Consider the following 26,944-nt stretch of genomic DNA (forward strand, 5'->3'; position numbering starts at 1 on the left):
AGAGGAGGTTTCCATGCCCACTCCAATCCTCAGTGTGTTCAGCAACTCAGAAGCTCTCTAGATCTTGTCTGTAGATTTTATGGAAGCTTCTATGCTAAGGCATAAATCATTGACTGTTGGTGATTAGCATAAACTTCAGCCTCTGTAACCTTCCCTAGAGGTGGGGCTGAAAGTTCTAATTCTATAATTATATGGGTTGGTTCTTCCAATTCTGTAACCATATAATGACATGGGTTGGTTCTTCTGGCTACCAGACTCCCATCCTTTAAGGATTTCCAAAAGTCATCTCATAAACAGGTATGATTAAAAGGGGTTTGTTGGGGCTGGGGATGTGGCTCGAGTGGTAGCGCGCTCGCCTGGCATGCGTGCGGCCCGGGTTCGATTCTCAGCACCACGTACAAAGAAAGATGTTGTGTCCGCCGATAACTAAAAAATAAATGTCAAAAAATTCTCTCTGTCTCTGTCTCTCTCTCTCTCTCTCTCCTCTCTCACTCTCTCTTTAAAAAAAAAAAGGGGGGGGGGGTTTGTTATGAATATTAAAAGATGGAAGGAGCTGGACATGGTAGCGCATGCCTGTGATCCCAGTGACTCCAGAGGCCAAGACAGGAGGATTACAAGTTCAAAGCCAGTCTCAGCAATTTAGTGAGGCCCTTTCTCAAACAAAACAAAACAAAACAAAAAAACCTGATAGTCCTTTTCACTTTTACAACTTATATAAACAGGGAAATGACTAGAACTTTAATAGCTATGTGTCAGAAACTGTGGGATAGTCCCAAATATGTATTTTTTCTTTCCTATGCAATGCATTTTATTTACTGACCTCTCTGAAACAAGCCAAAATTCTTATGGCTAATGGAACTTTCCATGCTAAAATGTTCAACAGGACAAATTTCTATCAAAAAGAAAATTAATGTAGTGCTTTCACTTCACTCTTGAGGAATCAACATATGAACATTACATTTAGATGGTAAAATCAAATTAAAAATATAGGCTAGCCGGTCGCAGTGGAGCATGTCTGTAATTCCAGCAGCTTGGGAGGCTGAGGTAGGAGGATTGCAAGTTCAAAGCCAGCCCCAGAGAAATGAATTACAGTAGAGGGGGTAGAGAGAGAAGAGGGGAGGGGGGCGGGGGATAGTAGAGGATAGGAAAGGCAGCAGAATACAACAGACACTAGTATGGCAATATGTAAATCAATGGATGTGTAACTGATGTGATTCTGCAATCTGTATATGGGGTAAAAATGGGAGTTCATATCCCACTTGAATCAAAGTATGAAATATGATATATCAAGAACTATGTAATGTTTTGAACTAACAACAATAAAAATTAATAAAAAAAACAACCTCATAGACATAATTAGAATAATGTTTGTACAAATATCTGCACACCCTGTGTCCCATTCAAGTTGACACACAAATTTAACTATCACACTATTTTAGTGTACAATTACTTTTTAAAATAAAACACGTATAAAGAAAAAAAAAAACAAAGCCAGCCCCAGCAAAAGTGATATGCTAAACAACTCCGAGAGATCCTGCCTCTAAATAAAATACAAAATAGGGGCTAAAGATGTGGCTCAGTGGTCAAGTGCTCCTGAGTTCAATCCCCAGTACCCCTCAAATAATGTAGGATAAATATGAAATCATGTCATATTTCTGTTTCCTAGAAAAGAAAACAACAGTTGTGGCAGTCACCTTACTTAACACCTTGGTTAAGTAAGAAAAGAAAATGGGCAGGGGTGTCATAGAGGTATACAAAGATTAAACAGTTCAAATTATCCTTAGCCCTTCTGAGAAATATGGGAAATATATAGCAAATATTCTGTAATATGGTGATTTCGGTCATTATAGTTATCATTTTGTCCAAATATATATTTCTTATATCATAATATCACATTTCTGAATTCATATGTTGAAGATATAATCTTTAGTACCTCAGAATGTGGGTGTGTTGGAGACATAGTTATGATGAGTTCGTACTGGGGTATGATTCTAATACAGTATGGTTGGTGTCCTTATAAAAAAAAGGAAATTTAGGCATAAATGTATGGAGAATGCCACATGAAAATAGAGAGCAGATTTCTGCTTCTGTATACCAAGGAATGCCAAGTATTGCCAACAAACCACCAGAAGTTAGGGAAGAACATTGGAACAGATTTCTTCACAGCTTTCAGAAGGAGCCAAGTCTGTTGATACCTTAATTTCAGATTTCTAGTTGCTAGAACTGTGGAACAATAAATTTCTGTTGTTTACATCACTTGTGGTGGTACTTCAAGGCATTTTGTTACAGCTTCCCTAACAAGCTAATACAGTGCTTAATATCCCTTTGCAAACAAATATAAAACTCGAAATAGCAACTCTTTTTTTTTTTTTTGGAGAGCGAATTTTTTTAATATTTATTTTTTAGTTTTCGGCGGACACAACATCTTTGTTTGTATGTGGTGCTGAGGATCAAACCCGGACCGCACGCATGCCAGGAGAAGCGTGCTACCGCTTGAGCCACATCCCCAGCCCTCAAAATAGCAACTCTTAACAAGTGTAATGATTAATGTTTATGTGTATTTCCTATGAGACTACTAAGTTTTTTTTTTAATATATATCTTTTTTAGTTTTCGATGGACATTTATTTATTTACTTATTTATATGGTGCTGAGACTCAAACCCAGTGCCTCACAAATGGTAGGCAAGTGCTCTACCATTGAGTCTTAACCCCAGACCCCAATTTTTTAAAATAGTTGGACTACCTTTATTGTTTTGAGCAAATCCATTTTTAAAAATTTTTAGTTGTTGATAGATCTTTATTTATTTTTATGTGGTGCTGAGAATCAAACCCAGTGTCTCACACATGCCAGGCAGTTGCACTACCACTCAGCCCCAGCCCTAGCCCCAGCCCTAGCCCCAAGCAAATCCATTTTTTTAGTTGTGGATGGACACAATACCTTTATTTTATTCATTTTTTATTTTTATGTGGTGCTGAGGATCCACCCCAGTGCCTCACACATACTAGGCAAGTGCTCTACCACTGAGCCATGACTCCAGCCCCTTCAAATTCATTTTTTTTTGAGATAGTTTCCAGATATTGGTATGTTTGTTTTCACATGTAATAATAATCAGCTAACATTTAATTACTTATTACATATCATGCCTTGTGTAAATGCTTTATGGTTTTAATTCATTTGATTCTTAAAACCAACACTCTGAGAGCCAGGCACAGTGGTACATGCAGAAGAATTACAAGTTTGAGGCCAGCCTTGGCAACTTAGTTAAGACCCTATCTTAAAATAAAAAAGTCTGGTGATGTAGCTCAGCTCTAGAGTGTTTGCCTAGCACACCTTGCCCTGAGTTCAAACCCCAATACCGGCAGGGGCAATATTGGATTGGATTATAACTGATGGAATTAAAATATTCATTTATGGATCCATACTATTATAAATAAATAAGAGAACAGAGAATGTTTTTTCTTATTAAAAAATCTCAATTAGAATAATACAGTAATAATTGTAGCATGTGAGATCATTTTGATGAGAGTTAAAAATTAGTGGGCAGATTTTTGAGAATGAACATTTTGCATAGTCTCAAAGTATCTTCCCCAGTCTGAAGAAGAGGGGGCCTTAAGCTGAAATAGTGAAGTCAAGTTATATGTGTGGAAGAATTTCCTGATTGAAGATAACAGATTGTGGAAATATTAGAGTGAGTCATAAAATCACCTGGAGAATATTTTTTCCCAAGTAAAGAAGTGGTGGTTTGTTTGTTTTAAGACATTTTTAATTGTAGATGGACATAATAACTTTATTTTTGTATGTAGTGCTGAGGATTGAGTTCAGGGCCTCACCGAGGCAAGCACTCAACCACTGAGTCACAATCGCAGCCCAAAGAAGTGGGTTTGGAAAAAGCTAAATGTGTTCAGATGAAACCTGGAATATACCTACAACTCTTAACGATTCCTATTTTGTGTTCTGTAGCATAATATTTGTTGATTAAATGTTCTGTTCCCTAGTTTTAGTTTTCCTTCCTTGTCTTGATATAAGCCTCCACCATTGACTCCAGATGTGTTTGTCTCTTGAGCTATTATATCCCCAGACCTTTTTATTTATTTTGACACAGCCTCACTAAATTGCTGAGATTGGTCTTGAAGTTGAGATCTTCCCGCCTTAGCATCCTAAACATCTGGGATTTTAGGCCTGAATCACTTCACCTAGCATGAACTTCCTTCAGGTTTCTTTCAGTCTCTATTATATAAATCTATTATATGGTATTGGTGGGAGGCCAGATAGGGAGAAAAATGGTAGAATGAATGCTATATAATGTGTTTGCCTAGAAGTAGTAGAGGAAAATATAAAAATAAAAAATGAATAGCCATACTACCCATGATAAGATTAATTAGTCTCTGATTGAAATGATCAATTAAATTTTAGGGCTGAGAGTGGAGCTCAGTGTTAATGTGCTAGCTTGATATATTTGAGGCCCTAAATCCCCAGAACTACAAAAAAGAAAAAATTAAAAATTAAAAAATCTAGATCTCATTTTTGGCATAGTATGTTCCATCACCTGGGTTCAGTTCCCAGAACTGCCAATGAATGAATGAGTGAAATTTCTTTATCTAGGAGAATACAATTAATGCACTATTAAAGATTTTGAGAATAAGCTTAGCTAAAGAGCTTTGAATGAATACAGAGGACATGCAAATTAGGTTTTAAATTTAGATGTTGCTAATCTTGCTGGGAAAAGGAGCTATTTTAACTTTGGAGTCTGATATAAATGGACAGGAATTTGTGAAAAGATGCTGAAGTGTATCCTTGAGTGGACAGTATGAAGAGTAGAATGTAACTCCCTTTTTCTGGAATTTTGGGGGTAACTTCATTATAAGTAGGAAGCATTGGCTGGAATGCTGAGCAAGTGAGAGACAGATCCTGATCTACTATTTGGGGGTTCTCCTTTTTTTAATATTAATTTTTAGTTGTCGATGAACCTCTATTTTAATTAATTTATTTATTTATATGTGGTTCCAAGAATCAAACCCAGTGCTCCACACATGCTAGGCACGCTCTCCACCACTGAGCCACAATCCCAGCCCTGGGCAGGGGAGTGGGGTTTCTCCTTTTTGAAAACAAGAAATTAAACAAGGGATTGGGATTGTGGCTCAGCGGTAGAGCACTCGCCTAGCACGATTGGGGCCCAGGTTTGATCCTCAGCACCACATAAAAATAAAGGCACTGGGTTGTTCATCTACACCTAAAAAAATAAATATTAAAAAAGAAATTAAACAAACAAAAGCCAACCTGCCTTGAACTAAAATACAGAAAAGTTTATTCTCTCAAAATGATATATTCCTATTTTTTAATGTTTTTTGCCAATTTAAAATTCCATGAGACTTGTGACTTTCATTTACTAGTTGTGAAATTTTTTGGGGGGGGTGGGAATACTGGGAATTGAACTAAGGGGCATTCAACCACCAAACCACATCCCCAGCCACCCCACCCAGCTCTAGCTGTGAATTTTTGAAAACTGGTGTTGTTTAATATTTGTTCTACTAGAATTGGAGGGAGAATATTGTCAAGCTTTGTGTTTCTTCCTTGGATTTAAATTTTTTTCATTATTTCATTATTGTGATATCCAGAAATATTTTTCAAGTTTGAAAGTTATTGGGTTAAAATATGCCATCAGGTGAAAAGTTAATGTGCACATAAAAGAGATTCAGTCTTTGAGAAACAAAAAGTTAAACAAAAATTTTTAACACAGATGGTATTGCTTCATCCTCTCCTACAAAGCATGTGTTCAAAAGATGTACATGTTTTCCCTAAGCACACCAACCTGCTTGCTTGATTTTTGTCACTCAGTAGCAATTTTTTCATGAACAGAAAATGTTAAATGTTAATGAAAATAAATTTATCAGTCTTTTCTGTATGATTAGAGATTTTTGTGTCCTAATTAAGAAGTTTCACAGTGTGTGGTAGTGTACACCTGTAATCCTGGCAGCTCAGCAAGCTGAGGCAGGAGAATCACAAGTTCAATGCCAGCCTCAGCAACTTAGGGAGACCTTGTCTCTAAGTAAAATATAAATAAAAAGGCTGGCACAGACACAACACTATAGCAGCAGCTTCCCCAGCCTGATGCGATGGCACAAGCCTGTAATTCCAGTGACAGGGGAGACTGAGGCAGGAGGATTGCAAGTTCAAGGCCATCCTCAACAATTTAGCAAGACCCTGTCTTAAAAGGTAAAAAGGATTAAAGATGTGGATCAGTGGTTAAAGCACAACTGGGTTCAATCCTGGATACAAAACAAAAACAAAAAGCTTCTTCATACATGAGTAATGAATTAGTCTTTTCTCCCTCTCTCTGTCTCTGTGTATATAGATATAGTGTGCATGTGTGTGTGTGTTTTCTCCCCCACATCTCCCTACATAATACATAATAGGGTTTCCACTCAGGGGTCCTTTATCCCTACCCTTTGTTTATTTTTTGTTTTCCACGTAAACCTTTTGTTTTCGTGATTTTTAAATCACATTTACAGATAAAGGAAAATTCTAGGTCCAAATAGATAACAATGAAGGTACTACTGCTAGAAGGAATGCATGCCCCACACCTAAATAGCAAGGGACACCATGCATATCACCATGTAGACTAGGTAATTAGAACAATGAAAAGAACAGGAGACTTGGTATAGTCCATGCAGTACTTTCTGACCCCTCCCCTTCATGCTGCAGAACCAAATAAAAACTGTAGTACCTCAGATGAACCATAATTGGGTCCTGATCACACTGAATGAACCACCTCCCATTGCTAATATTAGGCCAACGGTGTTAGTTACAGAAAGATATCCATTAACAAATATAAATATCAAAACAACAACAGTTTTGCTTCTTATAAGTACAGCAGTGGATTAATTTCACCTCCCAAGGGCTTAGTCCAAAAACTTCCTATTGGCATTTGCACCAAACGAGGCTCCCCATATTTCAGGCATCATCTGCTGGGCTGTGAGATCCAGCTGGCTTTCCAGGGTGTTGGAACCCTTTATTTTACCATCCCCATTGTAGATCTTAACTCTTAACTCCACTAGCTATTTCCTCAGGCAGGGTATAGGCCTCCTGATCGATCAACATCCTTCTTGGTGACAATTTTGTGTAACCTTTACCAGAGGAAAACCTTGTTTCCTGCAGTGAGCAGTCATTAGGGGCTCCAACAACTGGTATGGAGCTTGGAGGACCAGCTGATCCAGCAGCACTTGATACCTGGTTGTATCTTTTACCACCTTGCTGACTCTCTATTTTGCTTCATTCAGTAAGTCAATGATAAGGTCACCTCTTGCTCTAAGGACTGGGCTTTGCTTGATTCATCAAATTGGACATCTAAATTTTCTTCTGCTGCTCAATTTGTTTTTCTTCCTTCTCATAGTATTTCATAATATCCAGGTTTTGGGTTTTCACAAGATGGCTTTTCTCAATGTTGAATTCTTCTTCTGCCTTCACGTCTGTTTCTTCTGCTTTCTCATTGGCTTCTTGTTCAGTGAAAGCCATCATGTGCTTTATTGGTAGTGGAATGGTAGTTTAATTCCACTGGGACTTACCTGATTCTGCATGTCAGCATCACTGAGAGCCATGGCAAAAGCAACGCTAGGCCAGTGGGCAACGGAAAAATTAATCTAGTGCTCTTTTATTTTTTGAGAGAGGGTCTTGCTAAGTTGCCCAGACTGTCTTTGAACTTATGATCCTTCTGCCTCAGCCTCAATAACAGCTGAGATTATAGGCATGTGCCATGTTTGGAATTTATTATAAATTTTATAATGGTTTTTAAATTTGTTTTGCTTTGCCTTTCACATTTAGGTTATAATCCACAGAAATTAGTTTTATGTGTACTGTGAAGTAGATGTCAGATTTTTTGCCTTCTTTTAACTTTCATTTTTTTATTAGAATTATATATATATATATATATATATATTTTGCATGTGTGTGTGTGTGTGTGTGTGTGTGTGTGTGTGTTATAGCCCAGTATGGATACATAATTATCCCTACATTATATATTTTTTGTTTGTTTTGGAGCTATAATTTTGAACCTGGGAACATGCTCTAAATCTGAGCTATACTACCAGCTACCACATAATATTTTGATTGATTGATTGATTGTGGTGCTGGGGATTGTATGCTAGGCAAGAGCTGTACCACTGTAGCCCCACGTATTAAGATAACCTTTTCCCCCTTGCTCTAACATGTCACTTTGTAATAATTGTGTATAAATTTATTGGTCTGGTTCTGGAATTCTATTGTCATTTAGTTTGTCTACCCTTTCAGCAGTACCAGACTATCTTACTCATTATAACTATATACAAGTTGCTGATTTCCCAGAGAGCAACCTCCTAACTTATTCATTTATTCAAAAGTAAATCTTAGCCTTTTGCCCCTATGGGGAAGATTTTTAAATTAAGGTTTTGTTTCAGTCAGCTTTTGCGCTGCTATGATTAAAAGGACCAGACCAGAATAGAGGAGGAAATTTATTTCGCATCTTGCAGTTTCAGAGGTCTCCAATCCGTAGACAGCATGCTCCATTCCTTGGGACTCAAGGCAAGGCAGGACATAGGACATTATGGCAGAAAAGTGTGGCAGAGGGAACCAGCTTACATGATCAGGAAGTAGGGAGGGAGGTCTCCACTTGCCAGATGCAAACATGCCCAAAACCACCCCTCAATATCCATCTCCACCAGCTACACCTTACCACTCAGTTAATCCCAATCAGGGGATTAATTCAATGATTGGGTTAAAACTCTAGAACCCAATCATTTTCCCCCTGAATCTATGTACATTGTCTCACACGTGAGCTTTTGGTGGACACCTTATAGGTCTTGTTGGTCCTTCTCCTTGTGTATTTGTCTCCTGCTTCCTTAATTTCTTGTTTCTTAGGGTCTATTTTGTTGATCTTTCTTAATTTTTTGAAAGATATACATAGCTCATTATTTTTTTTGCTTTTTGCACCCTAATACATGCTATATATGTGTGAGTATAATTATATAAAATTTCCCTTTAATGCTGTCATTAAATTTGAGATTTTATGAATATGTTTTGTCTACATGTAAATAATGTGTATTTTGCATTTGTTAGGTATAAATTCTGCATATGATTACTCAGGGTTATTTTGGGGGGAGTACCAGGGATTGAACCCAGGGGCACTCGACCACTGAGCCATATCCCTAGCCCTATTTTGTATTTTATTTAGACACAGGGTCTCACGGAGTTGCTTAGCACCTTGCCATTGCTAAGGCTGGCTTTGAACTCACAATCCTCCTGCCTCAGCTTCCTGAGCTGCTGGGATTACAGGTGTGTGCCATTGGGCCCAGTTGATGACTCAGTTTTGTTAATCTTGTAGTTTAGATCTGTGTCCTTATTGAACTTTTGTCTGTTCTGTTACTGAAAGAAAAATGTTAAAATCTCTCACTGTGAGGGGCTGGGGTTGTGCCTCAGTGGTGGAGCGTCCACCTAGCATGTGTGAGGACCTGGGTTTGATCCTCAGCATCACATAAAGATAAATAAAGGTATTATGTCCATCTACAACTAAAAAATGTTAAAAAACAAGACCAAAAAACCCTCTCACTGTGATTGTGGCTCTATATGATTACATTTATATTCTTTTCATTTTTATTTTATGTGCTATTAAGATTTTAATGTTTGGCATACATCTTTTAAAATGTTACATTTTCATGGTGATGTGTGTGTGTGTGTGTGTGTGTGTGTGTGTGTGTGTGTTTATGTGTGTGTGTGTGTATCTACCAGGGATTGAACCCAACAGTGCTTAACCACTGGGTTAAGTCTTTTAACCACATGCTGGTTTATATTTTATTCAGAGACAGGGTCTTGACAAGTTGCTTAGGGCCTTGCTAAATTACTGAGGCTGGCTTTGAACTCTCAATCCTCCTGTCTCAGTCTCTGAGCCACTGAGATTACAGGTGTGTGCCACCATGCCTGGCTTGTGAATTGAATCTTTGACCATCATCTCAGGTGTTCCTCTTTATTTCTAGTAATTCTTTTTGCTCTAAAGTTTTCTTTAATTTTTTTACAAATTTTTTTTAGTTGTAGATGAACACAATACCTTTATTTAATTTATTTATATGTGGTGCTGAGGATCAAACCCAGGGCCTCACATGTGTTAGGGCAAGCACTCTACCACTGAGCCACAACCCCAGCCCTTACTTTAATTATTGTTTGTTTTGCTTTTACTCATTTTTTTTTTTTTTTTTTTTTGAGATAGGATCTCAATAGGTTGCCCAGGCTGGTCTCAACCTGGGCTCAAGGATATGACGGTGCACTGTAACCCCATGGATTGCCAGGGTTGACTGAACTGATCTGGTGGGCCAGGAGGGTGTCCCCTTCCTCTCTCGGTACTCCAGGTTCTACCCTCCCAAAGCTACATACTTGATGAAAAAGGTCTTCTCCAGTAGAGGAGAACCATTCTCAGGTAGCTAGGCTTTCCTATTAGAATCTCCAACCAAGCTTTCAAAAGTGGCCTCAGGTAATCCTCCTGCCTCAGCCTTCTGAGTTGGATATCTGGGACTTCAGGAATGCTACTGCATCTGGCTTTACTTTTTTTTTTTTTTTTGGTATCAGATTGAACCCAGAGGTGCTTAATCACTGATCCACATCTCCAGCTCTCTTTATTTTTTGAGACAGGGTTTTGCTAAATTGCTTAGGGCCTAATTAAGTTGCTGAGGTTGGCTTTGAACTCAGGACCTTCCTGCCTTAGCCTCCTGAGGCCCTGAGATTACAGGCATGTACCGCTGTTGTGCCCACTGGCTTTACTTTGATAATAATATAATACCATCTTTTGGTTGTGTTTTCTCTCTTTATTTTCAGCCTCTTTATATTCTTAGATTTCAGATGTCTTAATAAGTAGCATATAGTTTAGTCATTAGTTAGACTTTGTGCTTGTCCAATCAGATAAACTTTTAAAAATTGAAACATCAGTACATTTACATTTAATATAATTATCAATAAACTGGGTACAGTGGGGCATGCCTATAATCCCAGCACCTCCAGAGGCTGAGTCCTTGCTCTCAAGTTCAGGGCCAGACTGAACAGCTTAGGGGGCTTCTGTCTCAAAAATATAAGAAAAAGAAAAAGGGGTTGGGATGTGGCTCAGTGGTAGAATGCCCTTGGGTTCAACCCTCACCCAGTTGGGGGTGGATTATGAAATGATTTTCAAAAGACTACAAATTCAAATAACACAAGAAAGGGAAAAATTGTCTAGGAAAAAAAAAAAAGCACATTAAGAAGATGGTGGATTTGTGTGTGTGTGTGTGTGTTTGTTGTTTGTTTGTTTTTGTAATACTGGAAATTGAACCCACAGGTCTTTGACTAAGCTACATCCCTAGCTCTTTTTTTTTTTTGGTGCTAGAGATGGAACACAAGAGTGCCTAACCACTGAGCCACATCCCCAGCCCTTGACTCATCTTTTATCCTTATGATACATTGTTTTTTGGGGGGAGAGGGGTTTACTAGAATTTGAACTAAGGGGCACTCAACCACTGAGCCACATCCCTATCCCTGTTTTGTATTTTATTTAGAGAAACAGGTCTCACTGAGTTGCTTAGCCACCTCACCATTGCTGAGGCTGGCTTTGAATTCACAATCCTCTTGCCTCAGCCTCCTGAGCTGCTGGGATTACAGACATGGACCACAGTACCGGCTACATTCTTCTTCTTCTTTTTTTTTTTTTAATATTTATTTTTTGAGTTGTAGTTGGACACAATACCTTTTAAAATTTATTTTTACATGGTGCTGAGGACTGAACCCAGGGCCTCGCACATGCTAGGTAAGTGTTCTACCACTGAGTCACAACCCAGCCCCCTTCCCACACTGTTAATGTATAACTTGTGCTATCTGAAATACTTTTCAAGACTTGAGGCTGAATATAATTTTGAAAGACAATTTAATTTTTTCTTTTCTTCAGGCATAACCATATGTGATAACAAATTTATAAGCTCATAATGTAACCAGGAAAGATAAGTTCCACAAAATTTCATTATATGAGAAAAGGCTCAGGCTCCAAAGTACATAGTACATTTGGAGAATAAGTAATAGCCTTCCATGATTGGCAATGGTGTTAATGTTTGTCAAGGGTGGGAGATGAGACTAGAGGCTCGGCTCAAGTTTGATTGTAAAAGTGTTTAAATACCTGCTAAAGACTTGACTTTATCTTATGGATGCTGGGGAGCCCTGGAATGTTTTATAAATTGAGAAAAGGTTAACCCGTCAGTCCATAGGTTAGGCACAGCACAGTGCTTCCTTCTCTTGTTCTTTTGTATGTATGCATGTTTATTTCTTTCAGTGGATTGTAAACTCATTTTAGATACAGACCTTATTTGTTTTTGCATTTTCATCTCTCAACTTCCTTATTTACTAGCAATTAATAGTTTTGGAATGAAGTAAGAAATAAATACTAGTCATGTAAGCATTATAATATTTATTTACTTTTTATCTTTGGTAAAAATATCTAGTGGATGTTAATATATTTGCATCTTTCTTGTTTTCAACTTTAATGTGAGTAAAAATTTTTTTTAATTTAGGGTTTTTTTAGATCAATTTTAGGTTCACAGCAAAATTGAGAGAAAAGCACCATGATTTCATATACACTCCTTGCCTATGCAAATACTTAGTCTTACCCTTTTTCAGTATCCACCATTAGAGTGGTAGATTTATTTAAAATGATGAATCTACATAATTATTACCTAGAGTCCATCATTTATATTAGGTTTCACTTGAGGTTTGGTGAACATTCTGTGAATTTGAACAAATGTATAATGATATGTATCCATCATTGTTGTCTCATACAGAGAGTTTTCACACTTTTAAAAAACACAAAGTTTTGCAAAAAAAAAAAAAGAGAGAGAGAGCGCTCATGTATAATGGTATAATTTGGTATGAACATACTTTATATAGAGAGTACAAAAATTTTGCTGTGAATGGATAATTATGAATGTAATTATGAATGTAATGCACTCTACTATTGTCATATATGTAAGAAATAAATTAAAAAAAAAAAAGTTTTAAAATCTTCTGTCCTCTCCCTGTTTATCCCTACTTCTAGCCCCTGGCCAGCTAATATTTTTACTGTTTCCTTAGTTTTGCCTTCTCCAGAATGTCCTATAGTAGTTGGAATCTTACAGTCTTTTTAGATTGGCCTCTTACATTTAGAATCATACATTTATAGTTCCTACATGTCTCATGGTTTTATAGTTTATTCCTTTTTAGTACTGAATAAATTCCATTACTGGGTATACTTCAGTTTGTTTATCCACTTACCTACGGAAGGACATTTTAATTGCTTATAATTTTTGGCAGTTATGACTAAAGCAGTAACATCTTTGCGCCACTTTTTTTGTTTTTTCTTTTTTCCTGTGGTGTTGGGAATTGAAACACAAGTGTTCTCTACCTCTGAGCAATATCTCCAGTCCCCCATATGCATGCTTTATGTGTAGGTAGGTTTTTAGCTCTTTGAGTATTACCACTTTTATCATCCTGAAACTCAGAGAATCTAATAAATATTGTAAAGAAATAAAACACCTTTACTAAAAGGAACTTTGGAGTCATAGATTCGATGTTATTTAATTCAACAAATATGTGTAACCAAACTCATTCTCTTCATTTAAATATATGATTGTGTAAATGTGGTTTTTGTTTCATAACTTTAGGAGAAACAAAATCTTTATTCAGTGTAGGTCTAGAAAAAGGCTGCTATGTTACTAAACTTCAGTGTTATGGACTGGATTAGCAACATTAAAATAGTCTAGCTTGGTTTAATTGATTTTCTGTTTTGCTATAGAATTGCATCACCTAGGGGAGACATCCTTGGATATGATAGTGCAGTGAAGTTGGCTTGCAGCTGAGTTTTTCTACTGTGATCCCCAGGTACTTTTCTCAGCTGTCTTTGTTATCATGATGGAACAGTGACTATAAATAATGTTTTTTGCTTAGCTGTGTTCTTAAAATCATAGCATATTATTTAAGCTGTGATTCTGATAGTGCATTAATATTTTATAGCAGTGTCTGTGATTTAAAAAATAAGTAGAAAATTATAAATATCTAATTGGTCAGATTCAGTACTATTTGGCCTGTGTAACTGACCAAGAATTGTGAAGTGGGTCATAATTTGTCATTTATGGGTTGCAGGATAATTGAAGCTTCTTCATTTGTACAAACACCAGTCTTACATTCTTTGAATCCTGGTATTCTTTACAAATCCTCTGTAGTTTTTTGGTTTTACTTTTTATTTTTTGCTATTAAGAGGTGTTTTTTTTTTTTTTTTCAAAAGCTGAGGGCTTTTAATTGAACAGAAGATACAATTTTTGATGAAAGTGATCCAAGTGTTCAATGCATGAATTTAATTTTCTTGCATACGGCAAGGTAGGTGAGCCACAAAATTCTCACACACCATAATATAACAAAGAAACAATGCTGTCAGAGAATTATCTTCAGGTGAAGAAGTTTAAATAGAGTAAGAAATACACTAAACATACCCACAAAAAGCCTAAAACTCAGGTTGTGACAAAGGGACCTACAACTGAAACAAATAAAATTTGAGATTAAAAAAAAAAAAAAAAGGGATTCAGTAATCTTTACAAATAATCTTAAGAGCAGAAGACATTTCTGCATCAGATTGTTAATGACTAAAACACCCGAAAACTTTCAACAGCATTTTAGTGTAACCATACAGATTTCCATGAAATATTATTATTTTTGCTTATTTCCTTTTTCTTTCTCAGACTCAGCTATCTGATTAAATATATTGAGTAAGTTTTGAGGTAATTTTTTTTAACTCTGCTTTCTGGTTGCTCTTTGCTATTTAGTCCATCTTCTTCTGGAATTTCTGTTTTGTTATCTTCCCCAGAATTGTCCTCTCTGTCATATTCTTGATTTGTATTTACTCTTTGCTCATGTCTACTGAAATCACGTCATCCAGAATAAGTGTATTTTTTGTGTTTTTCAACTGACTTCCAAGAGTAGTCTGAACTTGCTGGTGAAGTGGAATACCTCATAGAACCTGGCTCCCACCTTCTATAGTGCTCTTTTCTTCCTTCTATGTCTTTTTCAAATCTCCTGTGACCATACATTTTTATCTTGTCCTCTGAATTCCTATAGAAGGAATCTGAGGAATTTCTTCTACTGGAAAAATGTCTTTCTGATTTATATGGCTTTTCAGTTTTGCTACTACTTGCCTGGGTTTTATAGCTATTGTGAAAATCTCTTGGATCTTCAGACCTACTTCTAAAATCATCTGGTATTTCAGCTGAAGAGGAAGAAAGAGGGCACTTATCTTTCTCTTTTACCTGTGTCTTTTGATATTGAAACCTGTCTTGCTTTTCCAGTAGTTTTTCCACTTCTTATTTTTGGTTAAGAAAAGATGGAACTGGATAGCACTCCTCTTTCCTGTTCTGATCTATCTGACTTGAGGATGCCCTAGATGAATGCCTTTTGGAACTGCAAGAAGACTCTGACTGGTTCCTCTTTCGTTTCTTATGCCTTCTGTGATCAGAAGAGAAAGAAGATGAGGAAGAAACTGATTCATCAGCAGAAGAAACACTTGAAGAGGAGGATGATTTTCTTCTTCATTAGCCTTTTCTCCTCTTTTAAGAGCTTACACAACTTTTCTGCACTTGTTTCTATTTTCTTCTTTTCTTCCTTTTCAACTTGTTTTTCTCTGCATATATTTATGAAGTTTCGACAGAGCATCCTCTGCATCTTTAAAAGTCTCATCCAAAGCCAAAGCTTTCTTATAGTAACTTTCAGCATTTAAAAACTTTTCTTCTTCTTCTAGTTGCCCTCTTTTTTCTACAAGTGTTTGGCAGAGGTATTTTCTTGCATTTCTGTGAGTTGGACAGTTTTCCAATGCAAGCTCAAAGTCTTCTATTGCTTTGTTCAGACTTCCTTTTGTTGCATATAATGCTCCACGAGCTACCAAAGCTTCCACATTTTGCTTATCTATTTCCAGAGCTTTATTGTATTCATTCATAGCATCCACATGGCGTCCAACCTTAAAATAAAAAATATGGAACGCTTCACGAATTTGCATGTCATCCTTGCGCAGGGGCCATGCTAATCTTCTCTGTATCCTTCCAATTTTATTGTATGTGCTACCAAAGCGAGCACCTATTAAGAGGTTTTTAACAAAAATTGTGGTAAAAGCCAGGCATGGTTGTGCATGCCTGTAATCCAAGGGACTAGGGAGGCTGATGTAGGAGGATCACAACTTGACCAACCTGGACAAGTTATTGACACCCTATCTTAAAATAAGATATAAAGGGGTAGGGACATGGGTCAATGGTAGAGCACTTACCTAGCGTGCATGAGGCCCTGAGTTTGATCCCCAGCTCTGCAAAAAAGAAAATTAAAAAATTGTGCTATATAACTTGTAACAAAAGTTACAATTTTAGGCATTTTTAGGCTTATAGTTCAATGATATTAAGTACATTCACAGCTGGGTATGGTGACACACACCTGTAATCCCAGCAGCTCAGGAGACTGAGACAGGAGGATCACAGACAGGTTCAAAGCTATCTTCAGCAATTTAATGACACGGTAAGCAACCTAGTGACCTTGTCTCAAAAAACTAAAAAGGACTAGTGATATGGCTCAGCAGTTAAGCTCTGTTGGGCTCAATCCTTGGTACCAAAAAAGTATATTGACATTATTTATACCACCATCACCACTATTCATCATCCATATAAATTTTGTGTGTGTGTGCACGTGCAAGCACACATGTGCGAATGTTTTGGGGCAATACTGGTAATTGAACCCAGGGCCTTGTGCATTCTAAGATACATCCCCAGCCCTTTTCTTTTAAATTTCAAGAAAGGGTATTGCTAAGTTGTCCAGACTGGCCTTTGAATTGCAGTCTTCCTTCCTCAGCCTCCAGTAGATGGAATTATAGTTGTATAATACAATACCTGGCCCCATAAGTTCTCGTTCTCTCTCTCTCTCTCTCTCTCTGATACTAGGGATTGAACCCAGGGGCACTTAACCACTAAGCCATATCCCCAGCCCTTTTTAATTTTTAGGCAGGACTTGGCTAAGTTGCTGAGGTTGTCTTTGAACTTGGAAACTTCCTGCCTCAGTCTCCTAAGTTGCTGTGATTATGGGTGTACACCACCACGCCCAGCTCCCATAAGTTCTTTAACAGCTTTATTGAGATAAAATTATATAATTCAACTACTTGAAGTGTATGGTTCAATGGTATATGATATATATATATATATAATATATGTGCCATTTACTGTATATTATTATATATTATAGTATATATTATATTTACAAAGTGGTGCAACCTCAAAAAGAATCCCTGACTCCTTTAGCTATCACTCACTATTTCCCCCTCCCCAGATGTAAGCAATCACTAATCTATTTTATTTGCCGGTTTTAAATGTGTAATAAATGGAATTACATATGATCTTTTTTTTGGAATATTTTTTTTTAGTTGTACTTGGACACAATACCTTTATTTTTATGTGGTGCTGAGGATCAAACCCAGCGCCTCCAACATGCTAGGCAAGCACTCTACCACTGAGCCATACCCCAGCCCCCATATGATCTTCTTTGACTTGTCTTTTAATGTGGTGTTTTCAAGGTACTTTCTTTTGGTAGCAGGTATCAGTACCTCGTTCCTTTTCATGACTGAGTAATATTCCATTGCATGGATAATCACTTTTTGTTTATACATTCATCAATTGATGGACATTTGGTTTGTTTCCACTTTTTAGCTATTTTGAATAGTGCATACTTTGTTAAAATTTCATTATCATGCAGTTCAGATTATTTTTAGTAATCTGTGACTTTGTAAATCCAGGGGTTACAAATAATACTTCTTGGGTTGCGGGGTACAGTGCCAGAGCAGAGGGTTCCATTCCCAGCACCATAAAAAAAAAAAGAAAGAAAGGAAAGAAATAGCTGGCACAATGTCTGATTATCACAGTGTATCCCATTATTACATATAATGTACCAATAAAAATTTTTAAAGGAAAATAAAATAAATAGCAGGCATAGGTGTTATAATGCTGTAATCCAGCTACTTTGGAGTCTGAGGCAGGAGGATAACAAGTTCAAAGTTCATTCTGGGCAGCCTAGCCAGATCTTGTCTCAAAACTAATACAAAATTAAAAAGGGCCAAGGATGTAGTTCCTTGTGCAAGGTCTTAGGTTCAATCTCCAGTGTTTAAAAAAAGAAAAGGGAAGGAAAGAAAGGAGGAATTATGGCTCAGCAGCAGAGCACCTTGCACATGTGAGGCGCTGGGTTCGATCCTCAACACCACATAAAAATAAAAAATAAAATAAAGGTGTTGTTTTATCTACAACTAAAAAAAAGAAAGGAACAAAGGAGCCAGTGAGGGTGTTATCATTATTTCCAAGCATTTCAGGACTTTCTAGATTATGTTTAGTTATACATTTCTTGTTTAGTTTCACTGAAGGCAGAGAACATATTCTTCATGATTTCAAAACCTTGAAGTTTATTAAACCTGCTTTATGGACTATACTTGTTTTGTTTTTTATTTTGGCAGTGCTAGGTTTTGAACCCAGAGCCTTTAAGCATGCTAAGCCACTCCACTACTGATTTATACCCCCACCTGCTAGCACTTGTTTTCAGTTAAGAGATACCTTTGTTTTGAATTATCTTCAATTTTCCAGTGAAATCTTAGATTGAGAAAGGGGACTATCTTCTAAAATATTAATGGCTTACTGCATTCACTGAGCATGGCCAATCATATTAAGCACTTTCTGGTATTAAGCAATCAAGATAGGAAATGTTATCCTTATTTTATAAAATTGGGAAGATTAAGCTGTACAAGTTACATAGCTAGTAAAGTTGATAGGTAGAATAGACAAATCCATAGAGAGGAAAGTAGATTAGTGGTTACCAAGGTCTGGGGAATGGGAGAAATGGGAAAATGGGAAATTAAATGGTTGTAGGAGTTTTTTTTTTTGTTTGTTTTTTTTTTTTTTGAGTGATGAAAATGTTCTGGACTTGTTAGTAATGGTGGTTGCACAACTGTCTGAATATACTGAAAATGATTGAATTTTTTGCCTTAAAAGGGCAAATTTTGTGGTATGGGAAAAGTAGGACTAGAATTCAAATCCAGAAGCTGTCTCCTCAAATATTGCCTGTTTACTCGGTAAGAAATTGGGATAGGTTTAATATTTGAAGTAAAAAACTGAAAAGAGTATCTTAAACTATCTTAACTGTATCTTAAAGTAATATCCTGCATATGGTTCATTACAAATTAGCTTTTCTTACTTGAATTTGAAGAATTCTGTTAATCTTAGGTAGAGTTACAGATTTAAATTTGTTATGTTCTAAAAATAAGTTTTCTGATACAGGGAAAGTCATGAAGTTTGTTAATTTTTCTGACTAATGTCTCCTTCAGATCTCATCTATAAAGTCATTATTCTCTGGGAAGTTTTTTCTTACCATCCAGTCTCATTATAGAAACTGTTCCCTTCCCATAACATAACTTCTGTACTTTTTATAATACCACAATAATTATTTCTGTCTTGCACACTTAACCTTGACAGGACTAAGTTTTAATTGCTTTTATATTCATTCAGTCCCTGGCTTTTAGTATGTGCTTGTTCAAATGAAGAAATATGTGAGTAGGTTCAGTTTTGCATTATATTTGCTCTGGACTACACATATTTCAAAGATACAGCCCTGTCATTTGGATTAGGTTTCACACCTGAATTGTTTGCTAGTGTTTGTTGTATACTAAGATGAAATAGGAATCCTATTGAGATCGTTGGAATGCAAGTTCTTATGTAGCAGTGCAAGAGGGTATAATTAGTATGTTAAAAAAAACATGGTTCAGTTTCAGAAACAGTATTATAAATGCTGAAATTAGGCTAGCATGTCGGTTTTATTTCACTGAAGAGGCATTGTGAATATTATTGTAAAATTTTATAGATTATTTACAAAAAGTCATCCCTTGATCTCTTCTTGTTTGGTTCCAGGACCCCTTGGATAACTAAATGCATGGATACTCAAGTCCTTTATATAAAATAGCTTAGTAAAACCTTGTGTATATCCTCCTGTATGCTTTTTTTCTTGCCGTGTACTTTAAGTCATTACTTATGATATTTATCATTACTTGTAATACCTAATATAACATAAATGCTGTGTAAATAGCTATACTGTATTTTGGGGGGAATAGTGACCCCCCAAAAAAAATCAAGTCTGTACATGTTTAGTACAGATTTTTTTTTTTTTTTTTTTTTTTTTGGTACCAGGGATTGAACTCAGGGATGCTTCACCACTGAACCACATCCCTGGCCTGCCCTTCCTCCCTCCCTTCCTCCCCCCCTCCCTCCCCTCTCTTGAGTTGCTTAGGGCCTCACTAAATTACTGAGGCTGATTTGGAACTCGTTACAATCCTCTTGGTCAGCCTCCCCAGCCACATGGATTACAGGCATGTGCCTGGCCAAACATGAATTTTTTTAAAGAATATTATCAATCCACACTTGGTTGAATGCTCAGATGCATGACAAACAACATACGTTTTAGAATGGCATGTTTGAACATTGCATTGCACTCTTGTAAACCAAACTAGACTATTTAGTTGTCTTGGGTGAAAGTACAGCTTTTTGTATATGGAACTGCTGCTTCTTTATGAAGGACTTAATTAGATAGACAGTAGTGTTGTGTTGGTAATGATTAATCAACCAAGACTAATGTAATGGTGTAATGATGACAAATGATACATATTTTAAATATTTATTTATTTTGTGGTGCTAGAGATCAAACCCAGAGCCTTGTGCATGTTAAGCATATACTTTACCACTGAGCTGTAGCCCCAACCTTGAACTTCTTATTTTAGTTAAAACACAAATGAGTATACATTCAGTAATTAATGTAGGAACAAGGTTTTTCCTTCTTCATGGGTCAATAATTGCTTTTTAGTTTGTTAATTGCATGAATCTTAACAGTTTTAGTAGTTTTTTTTGGGGGGGGGTGCTTTGCTTCATGCATGCTAGGCACTCTGAGCTACATCTGCAGTCCCCTCTTCTGACAAAAAGTAATTTACATGACCTAACAGTGTACAATATCATTTATAATTCATGGTTTTTGCTACTGTTAGTAAGATTTCCTTCCTTCCTTTATTCATTCTGTTGTGTTTTTTGGGGGGGATGTGGGTACTGGGGATTGAATTCAGAGGCACTTGACCAGAGGCACATCCCCAGCCCTATTGTGTATTTTATTAGAAATAGTCTCACTGAGTTGCTTAGTGCCTCGCTTTTGCTGAGACTGGCTTTGAACTTGCCATCCTTCTGCCTCAGCCTCCCGAGCCTTGGACCACTTCGCCTGGCTGTTGATTCTTTGTACCAGAACAATGCTTATCTTCTTATTTTGTGTAAGGTACAATTTTTATGTAAATCAGGTATCAACAAAAACCCCTGCATCAGCTAAGGATAACAAGTTCAGGAACCTTAAAAATTAGATTGGTTGTGATATTAGATTTATTTTGAAACCCAAATAGCTCCATATGTGTAGCTTCAAAATGAAACAATTCTAATAATGCTCTTGTGGTGTTGCAACTCTAATGTTTGCCTTTGTCTATTCAAAATTTCCTCTTATACAAGCACTACATTGAATTAGGATCCACTGTAATCCAGCATGACCTTATTTTAACTTGATTACAGTGTAAATTGAAACAGGCAAGAATTTATATCCATGTAAGGTCTGGGTGAATGTGAATTTTGGGAGTATGGTATTCAGCTCAGTTCAGTAGCCTCTTAGGGAGAAGGGAAAAGTTGGGATGTTTATGTGTTTTGTTGATCTGATTTAAGGTGGCTACTTTAATATGAGAATTGGAGCCCGGCACTATGGTGCATAACTGTAATCCCAGTGACTCAGGAGGCTGAGACAGGAAGTTCTCAAGTTCAAGGCCAGCCTCAGCAATTTAGAGAGGCCCTAAGCAACTGGGTGAGATTCTGTCTCAGAATAAATAATAAACTGGGTGCTGTGGTACATGCCTGTAATCCCAGTGACTCCGGAGGCTGGGGCAGGAAGATTGCAATTCAAACCCAACCTCAGCAATTAATGAGACCCTATCTAATAAAATAAAAGGCTGAGGGTGTGGCTTGGTGGTTAAGCACCCCTGGATTAAATCCCTAGTATTAAAATAAATAAATAAGTATATAGGTAGGTAGGTGGTAGATAGATAAATAAATAAATTTGGGATAATAGCTCAGTGATAAATTGGCCCTAGGTTAAATCCCCAGTACCCTCCCATCCCCTGCAAAAAAGGAAAAAAAGAAAGAAGAAACTTGATTAGGATTGGGTAAAGATTTGTTATAATAGCTGGATTTGTGAGTATAATAACAAATCTAGTGTTTTGAGGCAAGGTTGAATGAATCTTGGAGAGTAAAAGGAATAGTTTGTCCTTTCCCTCCCTCCACCCCTTCTTTGTCTTTCAGATTGAACCTAGAGGCTCTACTACTCAAATACATCCCCAACCCTTTTTTAAATTTTTTATTTTGAAACAGTGTCTTGGTAAGTTGCTGAGGATTTTGCAGAGTTCTCCAGGCTGACTTTGAACATGGCTATTCTCCTGCCTCAGTCTTACAAGTCGCTGGAATTACAGGTGTGCAACACCACCCCTGACTGGAGAAGTCTTAAATATATGACTTGTTGGAAATTTAACATATTTATATACCCCCGTAACTGCCACTCAAATAAAAATATAAATCATTTCCAGCATTCAGAAGACTCCCTGACCCTCTTTGCCAGTTAGAAACCCCTTTCTATTCTGACTAAAATTTGCCAGGTTTGAATTTATGTAACTGGAATTATTTCAATTTATGTTCTTTGAGTTCTCTTTCCTTTCATTCTATGTAGTGTCTGAAATTTATCCATGTAGTTTTATATATTAGTAGGATATGACTTTTGCCTGTGTGAATTTTATGGTGATGCCACAATTTATACATTCTGTTATTGGTAGGTATTTGGTTTGCTTCTGGCTTTTTGCCATTAATGAATAAACCTAATGTGGCTCAGTGCAGAGCGCTTGCCTAGCACATGTGAGGCACTGAGTTCAAACCTCAGCACCACATAAAAATAAACAGATAAAGTAAAGGTATTGTGTCCATCTACAACTAAAAAAAACACTTTTTTTATTTAAAAAAAGTCTTCTTTATGGTTTTTGCTTCAAATACCATAAACTGCCTCTTTTCTTACTGAGCTTTAAATTTTTTTTAAAAAAATAAATGTTTTGTTTATTTGTTATTTGCTGTTATGCTAGAACTGTTTTCAGAGGCATTAAATGTTTAATTTGTTATAATATCAACAATTTTTTTTACTAGTTTCACTGGGAGTGTGTATTTGTAGCACCTTACACTGTCAGGCTGAAACTATTTCCCATTTGGAGCTTGCCTTTTCAGTACTTTAATATCACATTGTCTTATTTACTGTAGGTTAATGATAAATCTTAAAATTTAGTAGTATAAGTTGCCCAGTTTTGTTCTGTAAATTTGCCTTGGCTATTCTAATTTACTTTTTCCTCTCCAAGTAAATTTTTTTTTTTGATGCAGGGTACCAAGGATGGAACCCAGGGATGCTTAGCCACTGAGCCATGTCCTCAGCCCTTTTTATATTTTATTTTAAGACAGAGTTTTGCTAAGTTGCTGAGGTTGACTTTGAACTCACTATCTTCCTGTCTCAGTCTCCTAGGTTGTGCCACCGCCACTAGAAATATAATTGATTTTTGTATACTGGCCACCTATACTGAGAATACTTTTTCCCCTCAGGTTTTTTGTTTGTTTTTAAGTTGTAGATGAACATAATACCTTTATTTGTTTATTTTTATGTAGTGCTGAAGATCAACCCAAGTGCCTCACACGTGCTAGGCAGGCACTTTACCACTGAGCCACAACCCCAGCACCTCCCTATCAGGTTTTCATAGGGCATATGAAAAGAGGGAAAGGTAGAGGCCAGAATCTGGCTCTAAAAATTAGCTTAAAATCAAAAGTTTAAGTAACTTTTCATACTAAAATGTAATGTAATTTATGTAATACATACTAAAATGGAAATGAGTTGTTATGGATTTTATCCTCTCCAAAAGTATTTATATTTTGGGAAGCATTAGAGACTTATTTATCCAATGCCTTTCTAATTGATAGAATTTCTTGCATTTATTTAATACTTAGTCTGTGCCAAGATAGAAGAATAATTTGGTATGTTTTTGCTCTTGGAAATCATGCTCATTACTAAGGAAATTTCCAACTTTCCACTATTTTTGGCCTAGTGGTCCTTTCCTAAAAATACCAATACAGAATAGAATTGTGAATCTTTGTGATTTCTCTCTGTAAGTAGTGAGATCAGATTTTTTTTAAATTATTTTTTTGTAGTTGTAGATGCACAAAATACCTTTATTTTATTTATTTGTTTTATGCAGTATTAATGATCGAACCCAGTGTCCCTCCCACACAGGCTAGACAGGCATTCTGCCACTAAACTACAACCTCAGCCCGAGATCAGACTCTTCATTTTCCTTAACTCTTAACTAAACACTCTTTCCTGTCACTGCTGTTATACTGGGAATGGAACCCAGGACCTCTTATATGCTAAGCAAGCATTGAGTTACATCCTCAGCCCTTTTCATTTATGTATGTATGTATGTATGTTGAGATAGTGTCTCACTAAATTGTCCAGGCTGACCTCAAATTTGTGATCCTCCTGCCACAGCCTCTGAGTAGCTGGGATTATAGGAAGGTACTACTAATGTGCTTTTTTTTTTTTTTTTTAATTTGTTCCTTTTAGTTATACATGACAGTAGAATGTTTGGCATATTATGCATACATGAGTATGGCTTATTCTAATTAGGATCCTATTCTTGTGGTCATACATGAGGTGGAGTTACCCTGGTAGTGCATTCAAATACAAGACTAGGAATGTTATGTCCCATTAATTCTACTGTCCTTCCTATTTCCCTCCCCACTCTCTTCCCTTCATTTCCCTTTGTCTAATCCAGTGGACTTCTATTCTTTCCTTCTCTACCCTCCCTTGTTGTGGGTTAGCATTCACATATCAGTAAGAACATTTGGCCTTTGGTTTTTTTGTAATTAGCTTATTTCACTTAACTTGATATTCTCCAGTACCATCCATTTACCCACAAAAGCCATAATTTCATTCTTCTTTATGGCTGAGTAATATTTCATTGTGAATGTATGCCATATTTTCTGTATCCATTCATCCATTTAAGGACACCTATAGTTCCATATAGTTTGGCTATTGTGAATTGAGCTGCTATAAACATTGTTATGGCTGTGACTGTAGTGATTTTGAGTCTTTTGGGTATAGACAGAGGAGTGGGACAACTTGGTCAAATGGTGGTTCCATTCCAAGTTTTTTTAAGGAATCTCGATACTGCTTTCCATAGCAGTTGCACCAATTTGCAGTCCCATCAGTGATGTATGAGTGTACCTTTTCCCCCACATCCTCACCAACATTTATTGTTACTTATATACTTGATAATTGCCATTCTGACTAGAGTGAGATGGAAACTCCGTGTAGTTTTAATTTGCATTTCTCTAATTCTAGAGATGTTGAACATTTTTTCATATATTATTTGACCATTTGTATTTCTTCTGTGAAGTGCCTGTTCAGTTCCTTTGCTCATTTATTGATCCGGTTATTTGTTTTTTGGGTGTTAAATTTTTTGGGTTCTCTGTATAACCTGGAGATTAATACTCTAAGATGCAGGTGATAAAGATTTTTTTCCTGTTCTGTAGGCTCTCTGTTCACATTCTTGATTGTTTCCTTTGCAGTGAAGAAGCTTTTTAGTTTGATTCCATCCACTTATTCTTTTTTTATATATATTTTATTAGTTGTTGATGGACCTTTATTTATTTATATGTGGTGCTGAGGATCAAACCCCAGTGCCTCACACATTGTAGGCAAGCGCTCTACACTGAGCCACAACCCCAGCTCCCCCATTTATTGATTCTTGATTGTACTTCTTGTGCCATAGGAGTCTTGTTGAGGAAGTTGGTTCCTAAGCTGATATGATGTGGGGTTGGGCCTACTTTTTCTTCCAGTAAGTACAGGGTCTCTGGTCTAATGCCTAAGTCCTTGATCTACTTTGAGTTAATTTTTATGCAGGATAAGAGATAGGGGTTGTTTTATTCTACTACTTATGGATTTCCAGTTTTCCCAGCACCATTTGTTGAATAGGCTATCTTTGTTCCAATATATGTTTATGGCTCCTTCCTCTAGTATGAGGTAACTGTATTTATATGGGTGTGTCTTTGTGTCTTCTATTCTGTTCCAACAAGAGATTGTTGTTTAACAACAATATTGGCAAACTTAGGGGATAGTTGGTTTTTAATTAGGGTTAGTAGAACCATTACAGATATTCTCCATAGAATTAAATTGCAGTTCTTCATAGAATTGCCTGAGAACACAATGTGTTAACTAAGCAAATATGTTTTTCTTTTCAGTTGGAAAAACATCCTTGATCACCAGATTCATGTATGACAGTTTTGACAACACTTATCAGGTAATTTGTTTTTATCAATTTATGATAGTTTTCTATTCTGTGTTAGAAGTAACATTCAAGATATTTTTTAGGGCTGGGGATGTGGCTCAAGTGGTAGCGCACTCGCCTGGCATGTGTGCGGCCCGGGTTTGATTCTCAGCACCACGTACAAACAAAGATGTTGTGTCCGCCGATAACTAAAAAATAAATATTAAAAAATTCTCTCTCTCTCTCTTTAAAAAAAAAAGATATTTTTAAAATTTTACTTGTAATATTTACATGTATTCATCAATGTAGAAGCACTTTCTGTAATGTGTAAAATACTATATAAATACTGTACACACACACACACACACACACACACATATATATATATGATCATATATATGCTTTTTCTCATAGTTCTCAACCTTATTCAATTTGTCTCCTCCTAAAGTTTATTGGAAGATCAT

At 36.5% G+C, this 26,944-nt stretch overlaps 1 protein-coding gene, 1 non-coding gene and 2 pseudogenes across 3 annotated transcripts in view; 1 reads left to right on the top strand and 3 right to left on the bottom strand.

Annotated features, from left to right (window-relative positions):
• The window catches only part of Rab6a (RAB6A, member RAS oncogene family), a 66,961-nt gene that overhangs the window by 14,493 nt on the left and 25,524 nt on the right, over nt 1–26,944 (top strand). For both annotated transcript variants that reach the window (XM_076846661.2, XM_076846660.2), the window contains exon 2: nt 26,455–26,513. In XM_076846661.2, the coding sequence (XP_076702776.1) occupies nt 26,455–26,513 (59 nt within the window). The remainder of the gene's footprint in view (nt 1–26,454; nt 26,514–26,944) is intronic.
• LOC143391304 (V-type proton ATPase subunit E 1-like) lies at nt 6,901–7,596 on the bottom strand (annotated as a pseudogene).
• Nucleotides 14,711–16,049, bottom strand: LOC143392110 (tetratricopeptide repeat protein 14 pseudogene; annotated as a pseudogene).
• LOC143393330 (U6 spliceosomal RNA) lies at nt 16,020–16,126 on the bottom strand. The gene has a single exon (XR_013090616.2). It is a non-coding gene; the product is annotated as a U6 spliceosomal RNA (small nuclear RNA).

The sequence above is a fragment of the Callospermophilus lateralis genome, chromosome 2 (genome assembly GCF_048772815.1).
Source record: "Callospermophilus lateralis isolate mCalLat2 chromosome 2, mCalLat2.hap1, whole genome shotgun sequence".
Classification (NCBI taxonomy): Eukaryota; Metazoa; Chordata; class Mammalia; order Rodentia; family Sciuridae; genus Callospermophilus; species Callospermophilus lateralis.